Below are 20891 nucleotides of genomic sequence, written 5' to 3' on the forward strand. Positions count from 1 at the left end.
AAATGCTCATTAATTGTAACTGACTAGCTATAGATGAGTTGAATAAGACTTTCAAAGTTGATGACCATGACACTTGCCATTACCACGATTACCATGACTCATTCATTCATTCAATAGTATTTATTGAGCGCTTACTATGTGCAGAGCACTGTATTAAGCACTTGGAATGTACAAATCGGCAACAGATAGAGACAGTCCCTGCCCATTGATGGGCTTACAGTCTAATTGGGGGAGACACATGGACAAAAACAGTAGCAATAAATAGAATCAAGGGGATGTAAATCTTATTAAAACAATAGCAATAAATAGAATCAAGGTGAGGTACATCTCATTAACAAAATAAATAGGGTAATGAAAATATATACAAATGAACGGACGAGCACAGTGCTGAGGGGAGGGGGAGAGGGGGAGGAGCAGAGGGAAAGGGGGGAAAGGGGGCTTAGCTGAGGGGAGGGGAGGGGAGGAGAGGGGGGGTCAGAGGGGCAGCAGAGGGAAAAGGGGAGCTCAGTGTGGGAAGGCCTCCTGGAGGGGAGCTCTAAGTAGGGCTTTGAAGAGGGGAAGAGAATCAGTTTGGCGGAGGTGAGGAGGGAGGGCATTCCAGGACCGCGGGAGGACGTGGGCCAGGGCCACTTGCCTTATGCACTGGGCATTCTTGCAATTTATGACCTTTTTTAATGGGATTTTTCTACTTCACCAATTAATAGTCATTGATTTAATTTTTTTTAATTTTAAACATTTTGTACCACCTTGAAGCTTGTAAAAATTGCTGTGGACTGAAAAACATTTAGCAATTCATCCTGAATGGCAGGATTAATGACCCTCTTGCTTAAATAATAGTTTTGGTACTTAAGCGTTTATTATGTGCCCAGCATTGTTCTAAGCACTGGGGTAGATACAAGTTAATCAGGTGGACACCATCCCCATCCCACCCGGGGCTCACACTCATACACCCCAGTACTTTTTAAACTATCTGATGAAAGCTTCCAACAGAAAGAGGAAGAAGGCAGGGAGAAATGAGGAGGTTTTCCTTCTCAGATAAATTGGATCTGGAGAACTGTTAGCTCCAGTTTGGAGGTCTGGAAGAAGAGTCCTTCTCTTCTCCTCTGGGTGCCTTGAGTGGGTAGGATAGCATGGATCTCTTATACTGGGGCTTTCCTCCCCAAGAAACCCATTCTCTGTTCCAGTAAATGAGAATTGGGTGTTTGCTTTGGTTGGCTATTACAGAGTAAAATCTATGGAAATAGTTTGTGCATAAAATTGTTAGAAGGTGCAACAATAATCAATCACTTGTAGGTATTGAGTGCCTACTGTATGCACAGCACTCTCCTAAGTGCTTGGGAGAGTACGATATAACAGAGTTGGTAGACACCTTCCCTGCCCACGGCGAGCTTAAACAGTCTAGAGAATGATATAGACATTAATATAAATTACGGATATGTACGTAAGTACTGTGGGACTGAGGGAAGGGTGAATAAAGGGTGCAAATCCAAGTGTGATAAGAATGGTACATTTGAAGATATATAAGAAATTAGGATAACGGTACAAATATACAAACATCAAGACTATTTGAAAAGTAATGAAACTTTGGCTCAAATGCGAAGTGAACACAGTGGTTTAATACAACTGCCAAAAAAGAGAACTGGAGAAAGATAAGCTCTTTCATTTTCTTTTGTTCCTTTCGTTTACATGTAAACACTGTAAGCCTACGCCTATTTATTGTCTTCTACCTTCCTGGAAACACCACAAAAGCACAGTCACTAAGGAATGCTTGCATTAATTTGGATCCAATTTTATATTTATCCATAGTCCTATATTTTCCTCCAAACACTTTAAAGTATCTGATCATGCAGGAGCTTCTCAAAACAATTTGATACCGCTTCTAACTGGCCTTTCTCCAGAATTCTTCAATCATCTGCCTTTTTTCTTCCAAGTGTTAATCTGCTTGTAAATTCCTTGACCTTCAGTACAAATGTGCTATTATCCACTTGTTGTATAAAATTTTGGTACCGATATTTTAAACGTTCCATAAAGCTGTCTTTTATTGAGGTGTCTTTCCAAAATCCTTTAACCTTTTTAATTTTTTCCATGTAACTTCCTTTTTCTGACTCGTCTCGCCATACGCCTTCTCCTTTCTTCAACGCTTTCAATTCTGCTTGAAATAATCTTTTGTGAAGTTTCCAGTATAACTTGGATTCGTGATGAAGGCCTTCTACAAGCACTGTTTTTCCAAGTCCTCTTCTCAAAATCTCTTCGCTCAGATTCACATTAAAAAACATACCCTCAAATAAGACAAAAACATATACATTTGGTCATTTAGCAAAGGAAATGTCGGAACAATAGTCAAAAAGTCTTCCTTCCGAAGTGTTATTTCTAGATAAGAGTGTCTACTGTCAAGCTAAAAGGACTCTTGGAAAAATTCAGCTCTCTTCCCCCTACCTATCCTTGCTCCCCTCCCACTCGACCAAATCCACATAGTTTGCTCCAATAATTTGTATTGTACTTAAATACAAGTTACAATAGCTGATTAGCTTTTATCAACTTAATTACAACCTACTCCCTTGGCCTCCCAGTCATCTCTCTCGTTCTCAACCCCTCCCTCCTGCCTGAACTCCCTTCTTCTTCATCCCTCTACACAGCAAGCTCGTTGTGGGCAGGGAATGTGTCTGTTTCTTGTTATATCGTCCTTTCCCAAGCGCGTAGTACAGTGTTCTGCATACAGCAAGCACTAAATAAATACCGCTGAATGATTAATCTTTTAATGATTAGTCTTTTTTTTAAATGGTATTTTTTAAAAGCTTACTATATGTCGAGCGCTGTTCTGAGCGCTGAAGTAGACACATGCTAATCAGGTTGGACAAAGTCCATGTCCCACATAGGGCTCATGGTCTTAATCCCCATTTTACTACAGAGGAAACTGAGGCACAGAGAAGTTAAGTGATTTACCTTAGGACATGCAGCAGGCATGAGGTGGAGCTAAGAGTAGAACCCAGGCCCTCTGACTTCCAAGCATGTGCTCTTTCCACTAATCCACGGTAATCTCTCACCTCTCTGCCCTGAGTCCTGAGTCCCCTAATTCCCTAAGCATTTAGTTATTCACCCCATCCTCACCTCTCCTTATACTTGGATGCTTCTCCAACCTATAGTTTATTTGAACGCCTGTCTCCCCTACTAGACTGCCAACTCCTAGGAGAAAGGAATTGCTTCTAGTCTAATGTACTTTCCCAAGTGCTTAATATAGTGTCCTCCACTCAATAAATACCACCAAATGATTGAAAATTGACAAAAATAATCTGCCAGTACATAGTTCCTCTAGCCAGAATATTGGTTAATTATGGTCTAATGTCATAACTTCCCTTTTCTCCTCAAATACTGTATCTTTGGTGTTCAAAAGGAAAAGGGCCTAGGAAATATGCCTTCAGCTGGCCCTGGCAGGAAATCCTTGAAAAAAACCTAAGGTCAGCCCAATGGGGACCTTTAAAAAGATTAATTAGAGAAGCAGTGTGGCCTAAATTAGGCCACGGTCCTGGGAGTCAGAAGAACCTGGGTTCTAATTCCAGCTCCACCACATGTCTGCTGTGTGACCTTAGGCAAGTCCCTTCACTTCCCCAGACCTCAGTGACTTCAGATGTAAAATGGAAATTAAGACTGAGAGTCCCATGTGGGACAAGAACAGTGTCCTAATTAGCTTGTACCTATCCCAGAGCTTTATACAGTGCTTGGCACATAGTAATCATTGAACAAATCATTTAACCTTTTTTTAAATGGTATTTATTGAGCCCTTACTGTGTGCAGAGCACTGTACTAAGCGCTTGGGAGAGTACAATACAATAGACACATTCCCTGCCCACAACGAGGTTACCGTCCAGCTGGGATAGTCCCATGGGAGTGGAGCAGACCCCCGCAGCTGTAGAGAAGGAGAGTTTCAAAACGAAAAGCCATCCTTCTTTCTTCATTCATTTATTCATTCAATCGTATTTATTAAGCGTTTACTGTGTGCAGAACACCACAGTAAGCAGCTGGGGTAAACAGACACTTGAAAGATGCCTGTGCTCTTTGGCACATTCCCCAGAAGGGTGCTGAGCTACCTTGGGTTGGAGGAAAACTGCCTTTCATTTTCTGTGAGACTGACTGGAATTTGTAGGCGGCAACTTCATTCTGGCAGGCAAATGCTGGCTACCGGGCAGTCTGCACATTGGCAAGCAGTGTGGCATAATGGTTAGAGCACAGACCTGGGAGTCAGACGGTCATGGGTTCTAATTCCGACTCCGCCACTCGTCTGCTGTGTGGCCTTGGGCAAGCCACCTCACTTCTCTGGGCCTCAGTTCCCTCGTCTGTAAAATGGGGATTGATCCTGGGAGCCCCACATGGGACAAGGACTGTGTCCAACCCAATTTGCTTGTATCCACCCCAGTGCTTACTACAGTACTAAGTACCAGTAGTACTTTATTCATTCAATAGCATTTACTGAGCGCTTACTATGTGCAGAGCACTGAACTAAGCGCTTGGAATGTACAAACCGGTAACAGATAGAGACAGTCCCTGCCCTTTGACGGGCTTACAGTCTAATCTACTTTACAGTCTAATCTACTTTAGTAGGGAAGCAGTGTGGCTAGTGGAAAGAGCACAGACTTGGGAGTCAGAGGACAGGAGTTCTAATCCCAGCTCCTCTACTCGTCTGCTGTGTGACCTTGGGCAAGCCACTTAACTTCTCTGTGCCTCACTTACCTTATCTGTAAAATGGGGATTAAGACTGTGAGTACCAGTGGGACAAACTGATTACCTTGTATCTACCCCAGCACTTAGAACAGTGCTTGGCACTTAGTAAGCACTTAACAAATACCATAATAATAATAATAATAGTAAGCGCTTAAGATATACCGTGAATACTATTATTATTGTCAGTGGGGAGGCAGATCTCTGGGAGGCTGGTGCAGCCCCCCAGGCCCCTGGGGCATACCCTGCAGGCCAACAGGGGAGTGATGAGTCTTAGGTAGGACCTGCTCTGATCACATGTCCCAGCATTCCTGACAAATGCTAGCTCACAATTTTCCCCTTGTTCTGAACCTCAGCGAAAGAAAGGAAATCAAATCTTGACGCAGTTCATTCATTCATTCATTCAATAGTATTTATTGAGCGCTTGCTATGTGCAGAGCCACCGTACTAAGTGCTTGGAATGTACAATTCGGCCACAGATAGAGACAATCCCTGCCCATTGACGGGCTTACAGTCGCAGTGTTGCCTAGTGGATAGAGCACGGGCCTAGGAGTCAGAAGGACCTGAGTTCTTATCTGGGCTCTGCCACTTGTCTGCTGGGTGACTGTGGGTAAGTCCTTCATAAACTTGTGAACCCCATATGGGACATGGACTGCGTCCAACCTCATTAGCTTTTATCTACTTAATACAGTGCTTAATACAGTGCCCAGCACATAATAAGTGCTTATCAAGTACTGGATAAAAAAATAGAAAATGGGGAAGAAGTGAGGGAACAATTTATCCAACAATCGTACTGATGGAACCCTTATTGTGTGCTGTACCAAGTGCTTGGGAGAGTATAATATAATAGAGTTGGTAAACACAGTCCCTGCCCCCAAAGAACCCCAGCCCCTCAGCACTTATGTATATATCTGCAGTTTATTTTTTTATATTAATGCCTGTCTCCCCTCTAGACTGTACCCTCGTTGTGGGCAGGGAACGTGTCCGTCTGCTTTTCTATTGTACTCTTCCAAGTGCTCCGTGTGGAGTAAGCGCTCAATAAATAGGACTGAATGAAGAAATGAATGAAAAAAGAAGGATGGCTTTTGGTTTTGAAACTATCCTTCTCTTACTCCAAGTGCTTCGTGTGGAGTGAGCGCTCAATAAATATGACTGAATGAAGAAATGAATGAAAAAAGAAGGATGGCTTTTGGTTTTGAAACTATCCTTCTCTTTATGGCTTCCAGTTTGGTCCCCTAACTGTCACACTGGTCAATGGGCAAAATTACTTCTTAGTCTGCACCTTTCACCATAGCTTCAAATGCATTTTTAACTATCGAGCACAGCATCCTGAAAGAATAATTTCTTCTAAGACTTCATTTACCTTAGCCAGGAAAAGATGACAAATGAGTGTTGAATGCTCCCTTCCAAGAAGCTGGAACCACACCATTTGTGAAGGCCTTAAGTTCTTCTTTAACCAGATCTTACCATTTTCTGTCAGTTCCACTCCTGCTAGTTTAATCAGCAAAACATCATGACTCTGCTCTAACACATGAGATGGAGAGGAGAAAATATTTAGCTCTTTTGACCCATTTGGCAAATGTGAAAAGAAATCAATCCCTACAGCAACCTGTCCCTAAATTGATAAGACTGTGCTGTCTGTCTCTAGTCAATCGAAATTTATTGAGCGCTTACTGTGTGCAGAATACTGTACTGAACGCTTAGGAGAGTATGATGCATCAATATGACAGATTCATTCCCTTCCCACAACAAGCTTACAGCCTGCAAAACATTCAGTATTTCTAAATAAAAGGCCGCCACCTAGTCTATCCACAAATTCGTTTTATAATAATGTTGGTATTTAAGCGCTTACTATGTGCCGAGCACGGTTCTAAGCGCTGGGGTAGATACAGGGTAATCAGGTTGTCCCACGTGAGGCTCACAGTTAATCCCCATTTTACAGATGAGGTAACTGAGGCACAGAGAAGTTAAGTAACTTGCCCACAGTCACACAGCTGACAAGTGGCAGAGCCGGGATTCGAACTCATGACCTCTGACTCCCAGTGCTCTTTCCACTGAGCCACGCTGCTTCACTGAGCCACGCTGTTTTAGGAATGTGATAGCTAACAAATCAGAAGGGTGTCAGCTGAAGGGGATAAAAGGAAGGGAAACTTAGGCAAACAAATCACAACAACCACTTCAATTGTTAACACATCATTTTAGCAACTTTGTATATTAAAATAACCCCACCCTCCAATAAACCAATTTCACAATTTACAATTAAAAACTGTAATGGCAAAGCCTATCATTGTTAGGATATCAACCAAGTATCTTGCACACATTTTGCCCTTGAAAAGTGTAGACTGTAAACTCCTTGTGGGTAGGGATTGAATCTACCAACTCTGTTGGACTGCACTCTCCCAAGAGCTTGGTACAGGGCTCTGCACCTAGGAAGTACTCAATATCACTGTTTGGGATCAAAACTGAGACGAACGCAGTGTTAAAAAGTCAATTATTCAGCTAGGGCATTAAAAAAACGCAATATGGTATAAATACAAAAATTTCTACCTAAGAACAAAAATATACATATTTTCATCAGTCTAAAGTGGCTGTCTTTTATTGTTTTTTTGTCTACCCTGTTTCGTGACTACACAGTTACTTTTTGGGATCACATAACTGTTACTAACCCAGTGAACTCTCCCTCTACTAAAGACCCAAGCGACACCATAACGAGTCTCATTCATTCATTCATTCATTCATTCATTCATTCATTCGTATTTATTGAGCACTTACTATGTGCAGAGCACTGTACTTAGCGCTTGGGATATAGAATTCGGCAACAGATAGAGACAATCCCTGCCCAGTGATGGGCTTACAGGTCTCCCAATCTTCAAGGCTCCACTAAGATCCCATCTCCTCCAAAATGCCTTTTTTGACCTATCTTTCGACCACCCACTCCAATCCATCTCCTTTCTGCATTATCTTTGTACTTCAGTCCATACCTCTAAACACTTCGATATTTCCCCACCACCCCCTCCACCACACTTATTTACATACCCTTGTATTCTGTCACTTCCCCCTTCCTGTAAATTATTTTAATATCGGTCGTCCCCTAGATTGTAAACTCCTTCAGGGAGGAGATTAGATCTACTAATACTTCAGCACTCTGTACATAAGGAAATGCTCAATAAATACCACTGATTAATAATAATAATAATAATGATGATGATGGTACGTTTTAAGCGCTTACTATGTGCCAAGCACTGTTCTAAGCACTCAACATTGTTCCCAGCAGTGATTAATTGATAATATATTTCATCCCAGCCTTAGGTCCAAAGACTAGTCACTTTTAATGGTATCTTGTTGGAGATCTGTAAATAGGTTAATAAAAACAATTAAGAGGCTAAGGAACTTAATTATCCACCAAGGAGCCTGGTTAGAGATGAATGAAACTACAGAAGCAGTGTGGCTTAGTGGAAAGAGCCCGGGCTTGGGAGTCATAGGTCGTGGGTTCTAATCCCGGCTCTGCCACTTGTCTGCTGTGTGACCTTGGCCAAGTCACTTAACTTCTCTGTGCCTCAGTTACCTCACCTGTAAAATGGGGATTCAAAGTGTGAGCCCCACTTGGGACAACCTGATTACCCTGTATCCACCCCAGCGCTTAGAACAGTGCTTGGCACAATAGTAGGTGCTTAACAAATACCATAATTATTATTATTAAGAAATACATTGTTTGGGATAGTGGAAGGATTTTTGAATGACCTCAGCCAATGATATTCCTGTTTTAAGCATATAAAACTGCATTTCCAAGTCTTCCACCTCCCTCTGACCTCTAAGATATCTCTCCAAAGCCTAACTCAATGGTCATTAATTCGAAGAACTTTCCTAAATTAGATTTAAAAATATATATGTGTGTGTGTGTTTATATGTAAAAATATATATATATGTATCTATGTGTGTGTATGTATATTTATACATATAATAATAATAATGTTGGTATTTGTTAAGCGCTTCCTATGTGCCGAGTACTGTTCTAAGCGCTGGGGTAGATACAGGGTCATCAGGTTGTCTCACGGGAGGCTCACAGTCTTCATCCCCATTTTACAGATGAGGTCACTGAGGCACAGAGAAGTTAAGTGACTTGCCCACAGTCACACAGCTAAGTGGCAGAGCCGGGATTCGAACCCATAACCTCTGACTCCCAAGCCCCTGCTCTTTCCATTGAGCCACATTGCTTTTCTATATAGCTTACCCTCATCTAATATTTATACTTAATAAACTATCAATTATTCATACTAATGAATGGAAATGACTACAATTGTGGATAATAATTGTGGATAATAATAATAATTGTGGTAGTTGTTAAGCAATTACTGTGTGCCAGACACCGTCCTAAGCACTGGGATAGATAAGCAGGTTGGACATAGTACCTGTCCCACAAAGGGATCACAGTTTTAAATCCCCATTTTACAGATGAGGAAACTGAGGCACAGAAAAGCGAAGTGACTTGCCCAAGGTCACACAGCAGGCACGTGACAGAGTCGGGATTAGAACCCAAGTCCTCTGACTCCCAGGCCCGTGCCCTTTCCACTAGGCCACACTGCTTTGGAGACGTCTCTGTCGAGGGCTAGCTGGAGGGGGAAACTCCTCAAGGTGGATGGGAAGGAATAGAAAGCAGTGATGCCTGAGAGAATGATCAGCCATATAGGCATTTAGTGTATACATTTCTGAATGGAAATAGCTAAATCTCCTTTTGCCGAATGTTTGCCCATTTAATGTAGAGCTGGAAATTTTCTAAAAGGAGGGAATTTGTTAAGAGACTTCTTAGCTTAAGCTTTCCATCCTCTATATTACCTCTTCTCTAGATTATCCAGCTCTTCTCTCCACAATGGCATCTAGTAAAGTACAGCTCAAAGCTGGTTTTGGTTACAATAGTGTTTATCTCACCATTTTGGCATCTTAGTCATCCCAGGAAACGTTAGTCCAATACGAAGTAACTGATTGAAAAGGGAACATACCCATTTAGGACTGACCTCCACCACCTGCGTCCTGCTAAGCAACCTTGGGCTAGACACCTAACTTCTTTGTGGCTCAGTGGCTCATCGGCAAAACAGGGATTCAATACCTGTGAGTCCCATGTGGGACCTGATTATCTTGTTTCTACCCCAGCAATTAATAATAATAATAATAATGTTGGTATTTGTTAAGCGCTTACTATGTGTCGAGCACTGTTCTAAGCGCTGGGGTAGACACAGGGGAATCAGGATGTCCCACGTGGGGCTCACAGTCTTAATCCCCATTTTACAGATGAGGTAACTGAGGCACAGAGAAGTTAAATGACTTGCCCACAGTCCACAGCTGACAAGTGGCAGAGCTGGGATTCGAACTCATGACCTCTGACTCCAAAGCCCATGCTCTTTCCACTGAGCCACGCTGCTTCTCTCAGTGCCTGGCAAAAAATAAGTGCTTAACAAATGCCACAATTGCTATTATTGAAATTATTACTATTATTATTATTATTATTTTTAAGACAAGCAACACTCCTGCTTCAGTTTGGCAGTTACTGTTGTTGAAATTGTGTCCCTGCAACAGAAAATTCTCTGGGTTTGCCTAATTTGTGATAGTATTACCTTTCATTCTAAGTCCAAAGGTTCTTCAAGTGAAAGAGTAGTGCCTAGCAGCTGCATAAAAAGTAGGAAAACTGAATTCGAGTAGCAAATTAGACTTTACCCAGCTTCGGATTTTACCATCTCGACAACGCTTCGCAATCATCAGCTAAAATGGCTTCAAACCTTTACCTCCGTTTGCATTAGGTCTTTAATGGAAAACACTCCTCATCCCCTCCATTTTAATTAATATGTGGACACTGGGTTGGCTCTACATAGCGTTTTTCAAGAAATAACTAGAACATTAAGGAAGGAACAGCTGTACTTACTTGGCCGTAAAGAAATCAAAGGCATCATAATGGGAACATGTTCGATTTCCAAACCCTTCTCAGTCACTTGGCGTAGTTGTCCTCTTAACTTTACATTCTTTTTTACAAATTCTACTGGTATATCAGAAGGATGGGTAAATTTGGAGGTCTGTGGATTTCAAAGGATTGAAAAAAGGAACAAAAGATTTTAGAAGGATTACTGTAATTTAAATCGGATTAAATCATCAAATCTACCAAGATGGGTAAAACAAGATTACAAACACCATAAGGAGCTGCATTAAAATTCTCCTAGAAGATATATCATTTCACAAATATCCTTACTTAATACCTTCGGGAAACATTTTAATTCCTTTACACATTAATTTTCTTTAAGCGGCCTTGTTAGAACTCCACTATTTCATTCATTCATTCACTCAATCAGATTTACCGAGTGCTTCCTGGGAGCAGGGCACTGTACTAAGCGCTTGGGAGAGGACAAAATAACAATAAAAAGACACATTCCCTGCCCACGAGGAGCTTATTTGAGTGCAGGCATAACTTCAACCTCTACCCATTACCCTAAGGGCTAAGCCCAGTGCTCTGCACACAGTAGCACACTATAATTTCTATGATAAACACCGTTGATTGATGAGTCAACACAAAGTATGTAAAACATGTTTGATTTTGCTCTCTTATCACTTCCATTCTCAAATAGAAGATAGCTTGAACATACAGAGAATATGCAGCAAAGACAAGACTATTATCAATCATATTTATTGAGCACATACTGTGTGCAAAGGTAGAAACATTCCCTGCCCATGGGCTTACCATTTGGAGACTACAGTCTTAGTACAGCATTTTGCACACAGTAAGTGCTCAAAAATTGATTGATTAATTGAATAAACGAATAGATTACAGTCCGGCTTACAGCCTACTACACCATTATATTACAAAAACCAGTGTACCCAATCTTAACGTATGCAGAATCCAGAATCCTTCTTATGCACGGAAATTGAGGGATGTAAACCAAGGGAAAAGAGGACTAGACAAACCAGGTAACAGTTAACATGTATTTTACATTCCCTCATCCGTCGAACGGGGATTAAATCCTCTACCCTCTGATTCAGGCTGTGAGCCCCAAGTAGGCAGGGACTGTATCCAACCCGATGATCAATCTCAGGGCTTGGAACAGTGCTTGGCACGTAGTAAGCGCTATGTCAATCTGTCATACTTATTCAGCGCCTACTTTGTGCAGAGCACTGTACTAGGCGATTGGAAGAATACAACAGAGTTAGACATGTTCCCCAGAGAAGGAATACCAGCAAATACCACTACCAAAAAGGTTACACAGGGAGTCATTAGGGTGACCTGCGGAGACGTTATAAATACTTTCTCGCTTTTATCTGAAATTTTAGGGCAGAAACAGTTACTTGGGCAATCTATTGGGCCTGACTCTGAATGTGTCACAGGGGAGAGGACAGCCCTCCTCCTACACAGCGGGGAAGAATGATGGAGTGACAGTTTGGTAGCAAAGGCACCATCCCAGCTAGAATCCCGCAAGAGAGAGCTCCGCGGTCAGGGCCATCGGGAGGCATAAATTCTTGGATACAATCCACCATGACAATAAAATTGTGCCTGGTAGAAAAATCAGTGTTATTAAAAGTAATGCTGCTAAACACCGCCTTATTATTTTCATGAGTATATTCACCGTGTTGATTATTCAAGTGTTGCCGAAGCAGACAGAAAAATATCCATTGTGCTAGCCAATAGTTTAAACTCGTCTACTAACTTAAAACATACATTTTGACAAGAGCTACTTCTAAAGAATTAGAAAAGCCACTTTTAAGACAACCTGAGAAAACTGGAAGGGCCCAGGTTTAGGAGGAAGAGGATCTGGGTTCTAATCCCAGCACTGCCACAAGCCCGCTAGGTGACTTTGGACAAGTCACTCAACTTCTCCGTGCCTCAGTCTCATCTGTAAAATGAGATTTTAATATCCAATCTTCCTTTGAAAGATACTGTGATTCCCATGAGGGACAGAAACTGTTATCCAACCTAATTACCCTGTACTTACTCCAGGGCTTAGTACCGTGCCTGGCACATAGTAAGTGCTTAAAAACATTATTATTCTTAGTAGTAGTAATAATAATATTTATAATTAAATCTGATTATAACATCCTCCAGTAGAACTACTTTAAAATTCCTTTTCATATATGGAAATCATTACAGATGTTTGGAATGGGCTGAAATTATCATACTGTTGCAAAGCAATGAAGATTTTGGGTCATTTTTAGATATAAAAGGCAAAAAGCTCATCTTAATAATACACACAAGTCCACTGCCTTACCGGCAGGTAAGGCCAAAACACATCCTCCTTCCATGACCTTCCCTGTCAATTTCTTAAAAGTTTAAATGAAAATTTCATTTAAAAATGGCATAAAGAAAAGGATACACTGTTTATTTTCAGAACAGAAAATGACTGCTCTCTGAACGGTGTTCAGAGAAGCAGCGTGGTTCAGTGGTTCAGTGGAAAGAGCCCGGGCTGGGGAGTCAGAGGTCATGGGTTCGAATCCTGACTCTGCCACTTATCAGCTGTGTGACTGTGGGCAAGTCACTTCACTCTCTGGGCCTCAGTTACCTCATCTGTAAAATGGGGATTAACTGTGAGCCTCACGTGGGACAACCTGATGACCCTGTATCTACCCCAGCGCTTAGAACAGTGCTCTGCACGCAGTAAATGCTTAACAAATACCAACATTATTATATTAAATTTTAACTTACCAATTTAATACTTTTTGCAAATAAAATGATTCCAGCGACTGCCATTCCAGTGCTGATGTTCTAGGAAAAATAAATCATTTAGAAGTATTAGCTCTTGCTAATCATTTCTAACTCTACACTTACCAGGATTTAAAAATTAAACAACTATAAAACCAGTCATTCTGATTTGGAATGTTGCACTCCTTAACCCTACATCAACACAGAAATTTGACACCTTAGGACATGTCTTTGATAAATCTTTTTTAGCGCTTTCAATGTTTTCAGTCAAACTGCAATGCACTGTAACTAAATTGTTTATTTTAAAAATGACTTTCAAGGTGAAGTACCCATACCTGGCTTTGCTGACCCCACTGACACTCAAAGTAACAAACTTCTAGTCCCTTCTCTTGGTAAACTGCAATTTTAAGGAATTAAGAAGAAAAAACCCAAATATATTTGAATTTCCATTCATTCAATCGTATTTATTGAGCACTTACTGTGTGCAGAGCACTGTACTAAGCACTTGGCCTTCCATTCCACATATCCTTAAGAGGTTAGAAACTTTTCGACTGACTTTTTGGATGCTTTAGTATAGCATTTTGATTTCTGATTTACTGGGAGTGTTTTCTGTCCTTTTCATCGGCTTTCTTCTTATACACTGATAGATTTGTACTTGGATTGCAAGGAGATCGGGTTTTCAAACCAAGGGGGTTCTGGAGGATGTGTGATTGAGGACAATTTGCAGTTCTTGCCCTCAGGGGCCGGTGGACAGGGGAAGGCTCTGGGCTGGCAAAATGGAGCGAGAGGCTGCGGCCAGGGCCGGAGGAGGGAAGGTGGGATGGAAACACACTTGATCACTGGGATCACTGCTGCCCGGATCATTTTTCTATAAAAATGCTCAGGACATGTTTCCCCATTCCTCAAGAAACTCCAGTGGTTGCCCAACCACCTCCACATCCAACAAAAAACTCTTCATTGGCTTTAAAGCAGTCAATCACCTTGCCCCCTCCTACCTCACCTCACTTCTCCTACTACAACCCAGCCTGCACACTTTGCTCCTCTAATACTAACCTTCTCCCTGTACCTCCATCTCGTTTATTTGGTCGCTGACCCCTCGCCCACATCCTGCCTGAGGCCTGGAATACCCTCCCTCCTCCAATCCGACAGATAATAATAATTACGATATTTTTTCAGCATTTACTATGTGCCAGGCACTGTTCTAAGCGCTAGCGTAGATACAAGGTATTCAGGTTGGTCACAGTCCCTGTCCTACATGGGGCTCACAGTCTTAATCCCCATTTAACAGTCGGGAACTGAGGCACAGAGAAGTGAAGTGAGTTGCCCAACATCGCACAGCAGACAAGTGGTGGAGCTGGGATTAGAACCCACTACCTTCTGGCTCCCAGGCCCGAGTTCTAGGCCACACGATTACTCTCTTCTGTACAGCACTTATGTACATATCTGTAATTAATTGATTTGTATTAATGTCCATCTCCTCCCACCCCCGACTATAAGCTCATTGAGTTTAGGGAATGTGCCTGTTTATTGCTATATTGTACTCTCGCAAACGCTTAGTACAGTGCTCTGCACACAGTAGGCACTCCATAAAAACAACTGAGTGAATCAATGGGGGTTGGGAAGGTCCAGATATGAAGTATGGCCTAGTGGACAGACCACGAGCCTGGGAGTCTGAAGGATCTGGGTTCTGATCCTAGCTCCACCACTTGTCTGCTGTGTGACCTCGGTCAAGTCGCTTCACTTCTCCGTGCCTCAGTTATTCATCTGTACAGTGGGGATTAAGACTGTGAGTTCCAGGTTCAAGGACCGTGACCAACCTGATGAGCTCGGCTCTACCCCCGCACTTAGTACAGTGCCCAGCAGGTGCTTAACAAATACCACACTAAAAAAAAATGGGCCCTGTAGACTCACTGGGGAATAATAATTAATAATTAGGGTATTTAAGCACTTATTATGTGCCAAGCACTGTTTTAAGCACTGAGGTAAATACAAGATAATGGGGTTTGACACAGTCCCTTTCCCAAAGAGGGCTCACAGTCTTAGTCCCCATTTTACAGTTGAGAAAACTGAGGCCCAGAGAAGTTAAGTGTCTTGCCCAAGGTCACACAGCAGAGAGGTGGCAGATATGGGGATTAGAACCCATAACCTACTGCCTCACAGCCCCATGCTCTATCCACTAGGCCATGCCGCTTCTCTGGGGAACATGTCAATAATAATAATAATGTTGGTATTTGTTAAGCGCTTACTACGTGCAGAGCACTGTTCTAAGTGCTGGGGTAGACACAGGGGAATCAGGTTGTCCCACGTGGGGCTCACAGTCTTAATCCCCATTTTACAGATGAGGTAACTGAGGCCCAGAGAAGTGAAGTGACTTGCCCACAATCACACAGCTGACAAGTGGCCGAGCGGGGATTCGAACCCATGACCTCTGACTCCAAAGCCCGTGCTCTTTCCACTGAGCCATGTCAACCAACTCTGCTGTACTCTTCCAAGCGCTTAGTACAGTGTTCTGCACAGAGTAGGCGCTCAATAAGTATGACAGATTGATGTGTCTAAAAAAAGCTGCCCTTGGACCCTAGGGCCAAGTCCATGGGTTGACTGGACCTTGTATGTACCCCAGCGCTTAGAAAAGTGCTTGGCCCATAGTAAGCTTTTAACAAATACCATCAATGGGAAGCAGCGTGGCTTACTGGATAGAGCACGGGCCTGGGAGTCAGAGGTCATGGGTTCTAATCCCAGCTCCTCCACTTGTCTACTGGGTGGCCTTGGGCAAGCGTGGCTCAGTGGAAAGAACCCGGGCTTGGGAGTCAGAGGTCATGGATTCAAACCCCACGCTGCCCCTTGTCAGCTGTGTGACTGTGGGCAAGTCACTTCACTTCTCTGTGCCTCAGTTACCTCATCTGTAAAATGGGGATGAAGACTGTGAGCCCCACGTGGGACAACCTGATTCCCCTGTGTCTACCCCAGCGCTTAGAACAGTGCTCGGCACATAGTAAGCGCTTAACAAATACCAACATTATTATTTCACTTCTCTGGGCCTCAGTGACCTCATCTGGAAAATGGGGATTGAGACTGTGAGCCCTTTGCAGGGCAGGGACCGTGTCACCTCAATTTGCTTGTATCCATCCCGGTGCTTAGTACAGTCCCTGGCACATGGTAAGTGCTCAACAAATAACATTGTTATTATTACTATTTTTTTGAGAAGCAAAGTGGCTCCTTGGAAGGAGCCCGGGCTTGGGAGTCAGAGGTCATGGGTTCGAATTCTGACTCTGCCACTTGTCAGCTGTGTGACTTTGGGCAAGTCACTTAACTTCTCTGGGCCTCAGTGACCTCATCTGTAAAATGGGGATCAAGACTGTGAGCCCCACTTGGGACAACCTTATTACCCTGTATCTACCCCAGCACTTAGAACAGTGCTCTGCACATAGTAAGCACTTAAACACTATCATTATTATTATTAGAGAAGCAGCGTGGCTCAGTGGAAAAAGCCCGGGCTCTTGGGAGTCAGAGGTCGTGGGTTCTAATCCCACGTCCGCCCCTTGTCTGCTTGTGTGACCTTGGGCAGGTCACTTCACTTCTCAGTTCTCTCATCTGTAAAACAATAAAAATGTTTGTGTTTGTTAAGCACTTACTACGTGCAGAGCACTGTTCTAAGCACTGGGGGAGATACAGGGTCGTCAGGTTGTCGCAGGGAGGCTCAGAGTTAATCCCCCTTTGACAGATGAGGTAACTGAGGCCCAGAGAAGTGACTTGCCCACAGTCACACAGCTGACAAGGGGCAGCGTGGGGATTCAAACCCATGACCTCAGACTCCCAAGCCCGGGTTCTTTCCACTGAGCCACGCTGCTTCTCTAGAATGGGGATGAAGACTGTGAGCCCCACGTGGGACAGCCTGATCCCCTTCCATCACCCCACCCCAGCGCTTAGCGCTGAGCATTGTGGCTTATTGGAAAGAGCACGGGCTTGCGGTTCAGAGGTTGTGGGTTCTAATTCTGGCTCCCCCACTTATGTGCTGTGTGACCCTGGGCAAGCCACTTCGCTTCTCTGGGCCTCAGTGACCTCATCTGGAAAAGGGGGATTATCTGTGAGCCTCACGTGGCACAACCTGATGACCCTGTCTCTCCCCCAGCGCTTAGAACAGGGCTTCGCACATAGTAAGCGCTGAGCACTGTGGCTTATTGGAAAGAGCACGGGCTTGCGGGTCAGAGGTTGTGGGTTCTAATTCTGGCTCCCCCACTTATGTGCTGTGTGACCCTGGGCAAGCCACTTCGCTTCTCTGGGCCTCAGTGACCTCATCTGGAAAAGGGGGATTATCTGTGAGCCTCACGTGGGACAACCTGATGACCCTGGATCTTCCCCCAGCACTTAGAACAGTGCTGTGCACGTAGTAAGCGTTTAACGGATACCAACGTGATTATGATGATGAGGATGATTATTGGGGGGGGGGGGGAAGGCAGGGACACTCCTCTTGGCGCGCATGCGCACAGGTACACTCTTGGCGCGCACGCGCACAGGCACAATCTCGGCGCGCATGCGCCCCCTCCGGGCCCCGGGGGAGGCGGTGACGTCAGCGAGGCGGCCCCGCCCCCTTCCCCGTGTTTTATCGCCCTCCCCTCCCCTCCCCTCCTCTCCCCTCCCCGGAGCCCGCGGCGGGAGGCGCCGGTACCCGAATGAGGCCGAGGTTGTCGTCCGCCCACTGGGAGATGGTGGCGACCAGCTTCCCTACAGCGCCGGGTCCCGAGGCCCCCGCCGGGGTCGACGCCATGGCTCTCGCGCGCCGTCGCTTGGCAGGGGCGCCCCGACGCGCTGACGTCACGCACGCCGTCTCCCGGGTGACCGTAGCCCGCCCAGCTGCCCCTGTCAGGGCCCGCCCCCTTTTGAGGACAGCCAATCCGTCATTCATTCATTCATCCCTTCATTCAACCATTCATCCCTTCATTCAACCATTCATTCATTCAGCCCTCCCTCTCTCCCTCCATCCATCCATTCATCCATCCATCCATCCATCCATCCCTCCCTCCATTCATTCATCCATCCATCCCTCCATTCATTCATCCCTTCATGCATCCATCCATTCATTCATCCATTCATTCATCCATCCATTCATTCATCCATCCATCCCTCCATTCATTCATCCATCCATCCCTCCATTCATTCATCCCTTCATCCATCCATCCATCCATCCATCCATCCATCCATCCATCCATCCATCCATCCATCCATCCATCCATCCATCCATCCATCCATCCACTCATCCATCCATTTGTTCATTCATCCCTTCATTCAATCATCCATTTGTTCATTCATCCATCTATTCATTCATTCATTCAATCATATCTATTGAGCGCTTACTGTAGCCAGAGCTCTTTATTAAGCCCCACTTAACAAATACCATAATTATTATTATCATCTCCCACTCACTTCTGTGTTGCTCTGGCTTCTCCCTTCGCCTTTCCCCCCTTCTCCCCACCCAACAGCACACAGTAATAATAATAATGGCATTTTGTTAAGCACTTACTATGTGCCAAGCATTGTTCTAAGCTCTGGAGGGGGGAGGATACAAGGTGCTCAGGTTGTCCCACGTGGGGCTCACAGTCTTAATGCCCATTTTACAGATGAGGTACCTGAGGCCCAGAGAAGTGAAGTGACTTGCCCAAAGTCACACAGTTGACAAGTAGCAGACTCGGGATTAGAACCCATGACCTCTGACTCCCCAGCCCGGGCTCTTTCCAGCGAGCCACACTGTTTCTCTAATATATATATATATCTCTATATATCTTTAATTTTATTTATATTGATGCCTGTTTATATTGAGATCTGTCTCCCCCGCTTTAGACTGTGAGCTTGTTGTGAGCAGGGATTGCCTCTCTTTATTGCTGTATCGTAGTCTCCCAAGTGCTTAGTACAGGGCTCTGCGCACAGTTAGCCCTCAATAAATACAATGAAATGAATGAGTGAATGAGTGAAAGAATACAACAATAAACAGTGACAATCTCTGCCCGGTGGAAAGAGCCTGGGTCCGGGAGTCAGCGGTCGTGGGTTCTAATGCTGGCTCCGCCACTTGTCAGCTGTGTGATTTGGGCAAGTCACTTCACTTCTCTGCGCCTCAGTTACCTCATCTGTAAAATGGCGATTAAGACTGTGAGCCCCACATGGAACAACCTGGTTACCTTGTATCTACCCCCAGGTTCTTAGAACAGTGCCTGGCGCATAGTAAGCGCTTAACAAATACCATAATTATTATAATTAAAGCTCATAACCTTTCATGGGTCAGCCAGGCAATTGGATTTATTGAGTGTTTACTGTGTGCAGAGCATTTTAGAGAGTACAGTATAACTAGGAAGCGGGTCGGGGGAAAACAACCGAACCTTACAGCAGTCTAGATAATAAATTCGTTATGGTCAGGGAACGTATCTGCTAATTCTGCTGTACTGGGAGAGTGCTCTGTACATAGTAAGCACTCAATAAATACTACTGATTAATTGATAGTCACAGTAGTCGTAGTAGCAGCAATGGTATGTGTTGAAAGCCCACGGGGTGCAACGCCCTGAGCTAAACACTTGGGAAATACATGAGGAGTCTGAGCCTTGAGGAACCCCCAGTTAGAGGGTGAGAGGCAGAAGAGGAGCGATTGAAAGAGTCTAAAAAGGTGGCCAGAGAGATGGGAGGAGAACCAGGAGAGGACGGCGTCCGTGAAGCCAAGTTTAGATAGTATTTCCCGAGGAGGGTGGATCACAGTGTCGAAGACAGCTGAGAGGTCAAAGAGGATTAGGGTGGGTGGAGTCCGATGGATCTGGCAAGAGGTAGGTCATTGAAGAGGGGAGTTTCGGTGGAGTGAAAGGGACAGGGGCCAGATTGCACAGTGTTGAGGAGGGAGTTGGAGGGGAAGACGAGGAAGCAGTGGTTGTGAACAACTCGTTTGAGTTTGGAAAGGAATGGTGAAGACTAGAACTGGAGGGTGCCATGGGGTCAAGGGAGGATTTTTTTTTTTTTTTTTTAGCATAGAGGATATGTGTGTATTTGAAAGCAGTGGGGAAAGAGCCTCTGGAAAGTGAACAGTTGAAAAGCAGCATGGCTTAGTGGAGAGAGCACCGGCCTGGGAGGCAGAGGACCTGGGTTCTAATCCCCACTCTGCCACTTGTCTGTCGTGTGACTTCGGCAAGTCACTTAACATCTCTGTACCTCAGTTCCCTCATCTGCAAAAGGGAGACTCAATACCATTTTCCCCCTACTTAGAATGGGAGCCCCATGTGGGACCTGTTTATCTTGTATCTCTCCTAGTGCTTAGTGCAGTGCTTGGCACATAGAAAGCACATAACAAATACCACAATTATTATTATTGAAGATACCAATCAGGAAGGGAGGGGGCAAGAATTTTAATAAAGAGTGCAAAGGGATGGATTGGAAGGGAGATGGAAGGGACAGATTTCAAAGGGAGGCAGGTGATCCCTTGAGGAAAGGCAGGGAAGGAAGGGACAGTCGATGAAGGGGTATGGGAATGGTGGGG

At 44.2% G+C, this 20891-nt stretch overlaps 1 protein-coding gene across 1 annotated transcript; it reads right to left on the reverse strand.

Annotated features, from left to right (window-relative positions):
• Positions 1–1589: 1589 nt before the first annotated feature.
• C1H3orf33 (chromosome 1 C3orf33 homolog) lies at positions 1590–18186 on the reverse strand. The gene is made up of 5 exons (XM_029063830.2): positions 18051–18186; positions 13388–13447; positions 10628–10775; positions 6077–6237; positions 1590–2279 (listed from the first exon to the last, which is right to left on the reverse strand). Exons 1-5 carry the CDS (start codon positions 18147–18149, stop codon positions 1905–1907), a joined length of 843 nt encoding a protein of 280 aa, XP_028919663.1. The 5' UTR covers positions 18150–18186; the 3' UTR covers positions 1590–1904.
• Positions 18187–20891: the final 2705 nt, after the last annotated feature.

Source organism: Ornithorhynchus anatinus, chromosome 1, assembly GCF_004115215.2.
Source record: "Ornithorhynchus anatinus isolate Pmale09 chromosome 1, mOrnAna1.pri.v4, whole genome shotgun sequence".
Taxonomy (NCBI): domain Eukaryota; kingdom Metazoa; phylum Chordata; class Mammalia; order Monotremata; family Ornithorhynchidae; genus Ornithorhynchus; species Ornithorhynchus anatinus.

Excerpts from the sequence above, each read along its gene's own strand:
- C1H3orf33 (XM_029063830.2), bottom strand. The coding sequence starts at position 18,149 with ATGGCGTCGACCCCGGCGGGGGCCTCGGGACCCGGCGCTGTAGGGAAG. Across the intron at positions 13,448-18,050 it reads ACAACCTCGGCCTCATTCGG|AACATCAGCACTGGAATGGC; the intron begins GTACCGGCGCCT and ends TATTTTTCCTAG. Across the intron at positions 2,280-6,076 it reads GTCATCTTTTCCTGGCTAAG|GGTATGTTTTTTAATGTGAA; the intron begins GTAAATGAAGTC and ends GTCTTATTTGAG.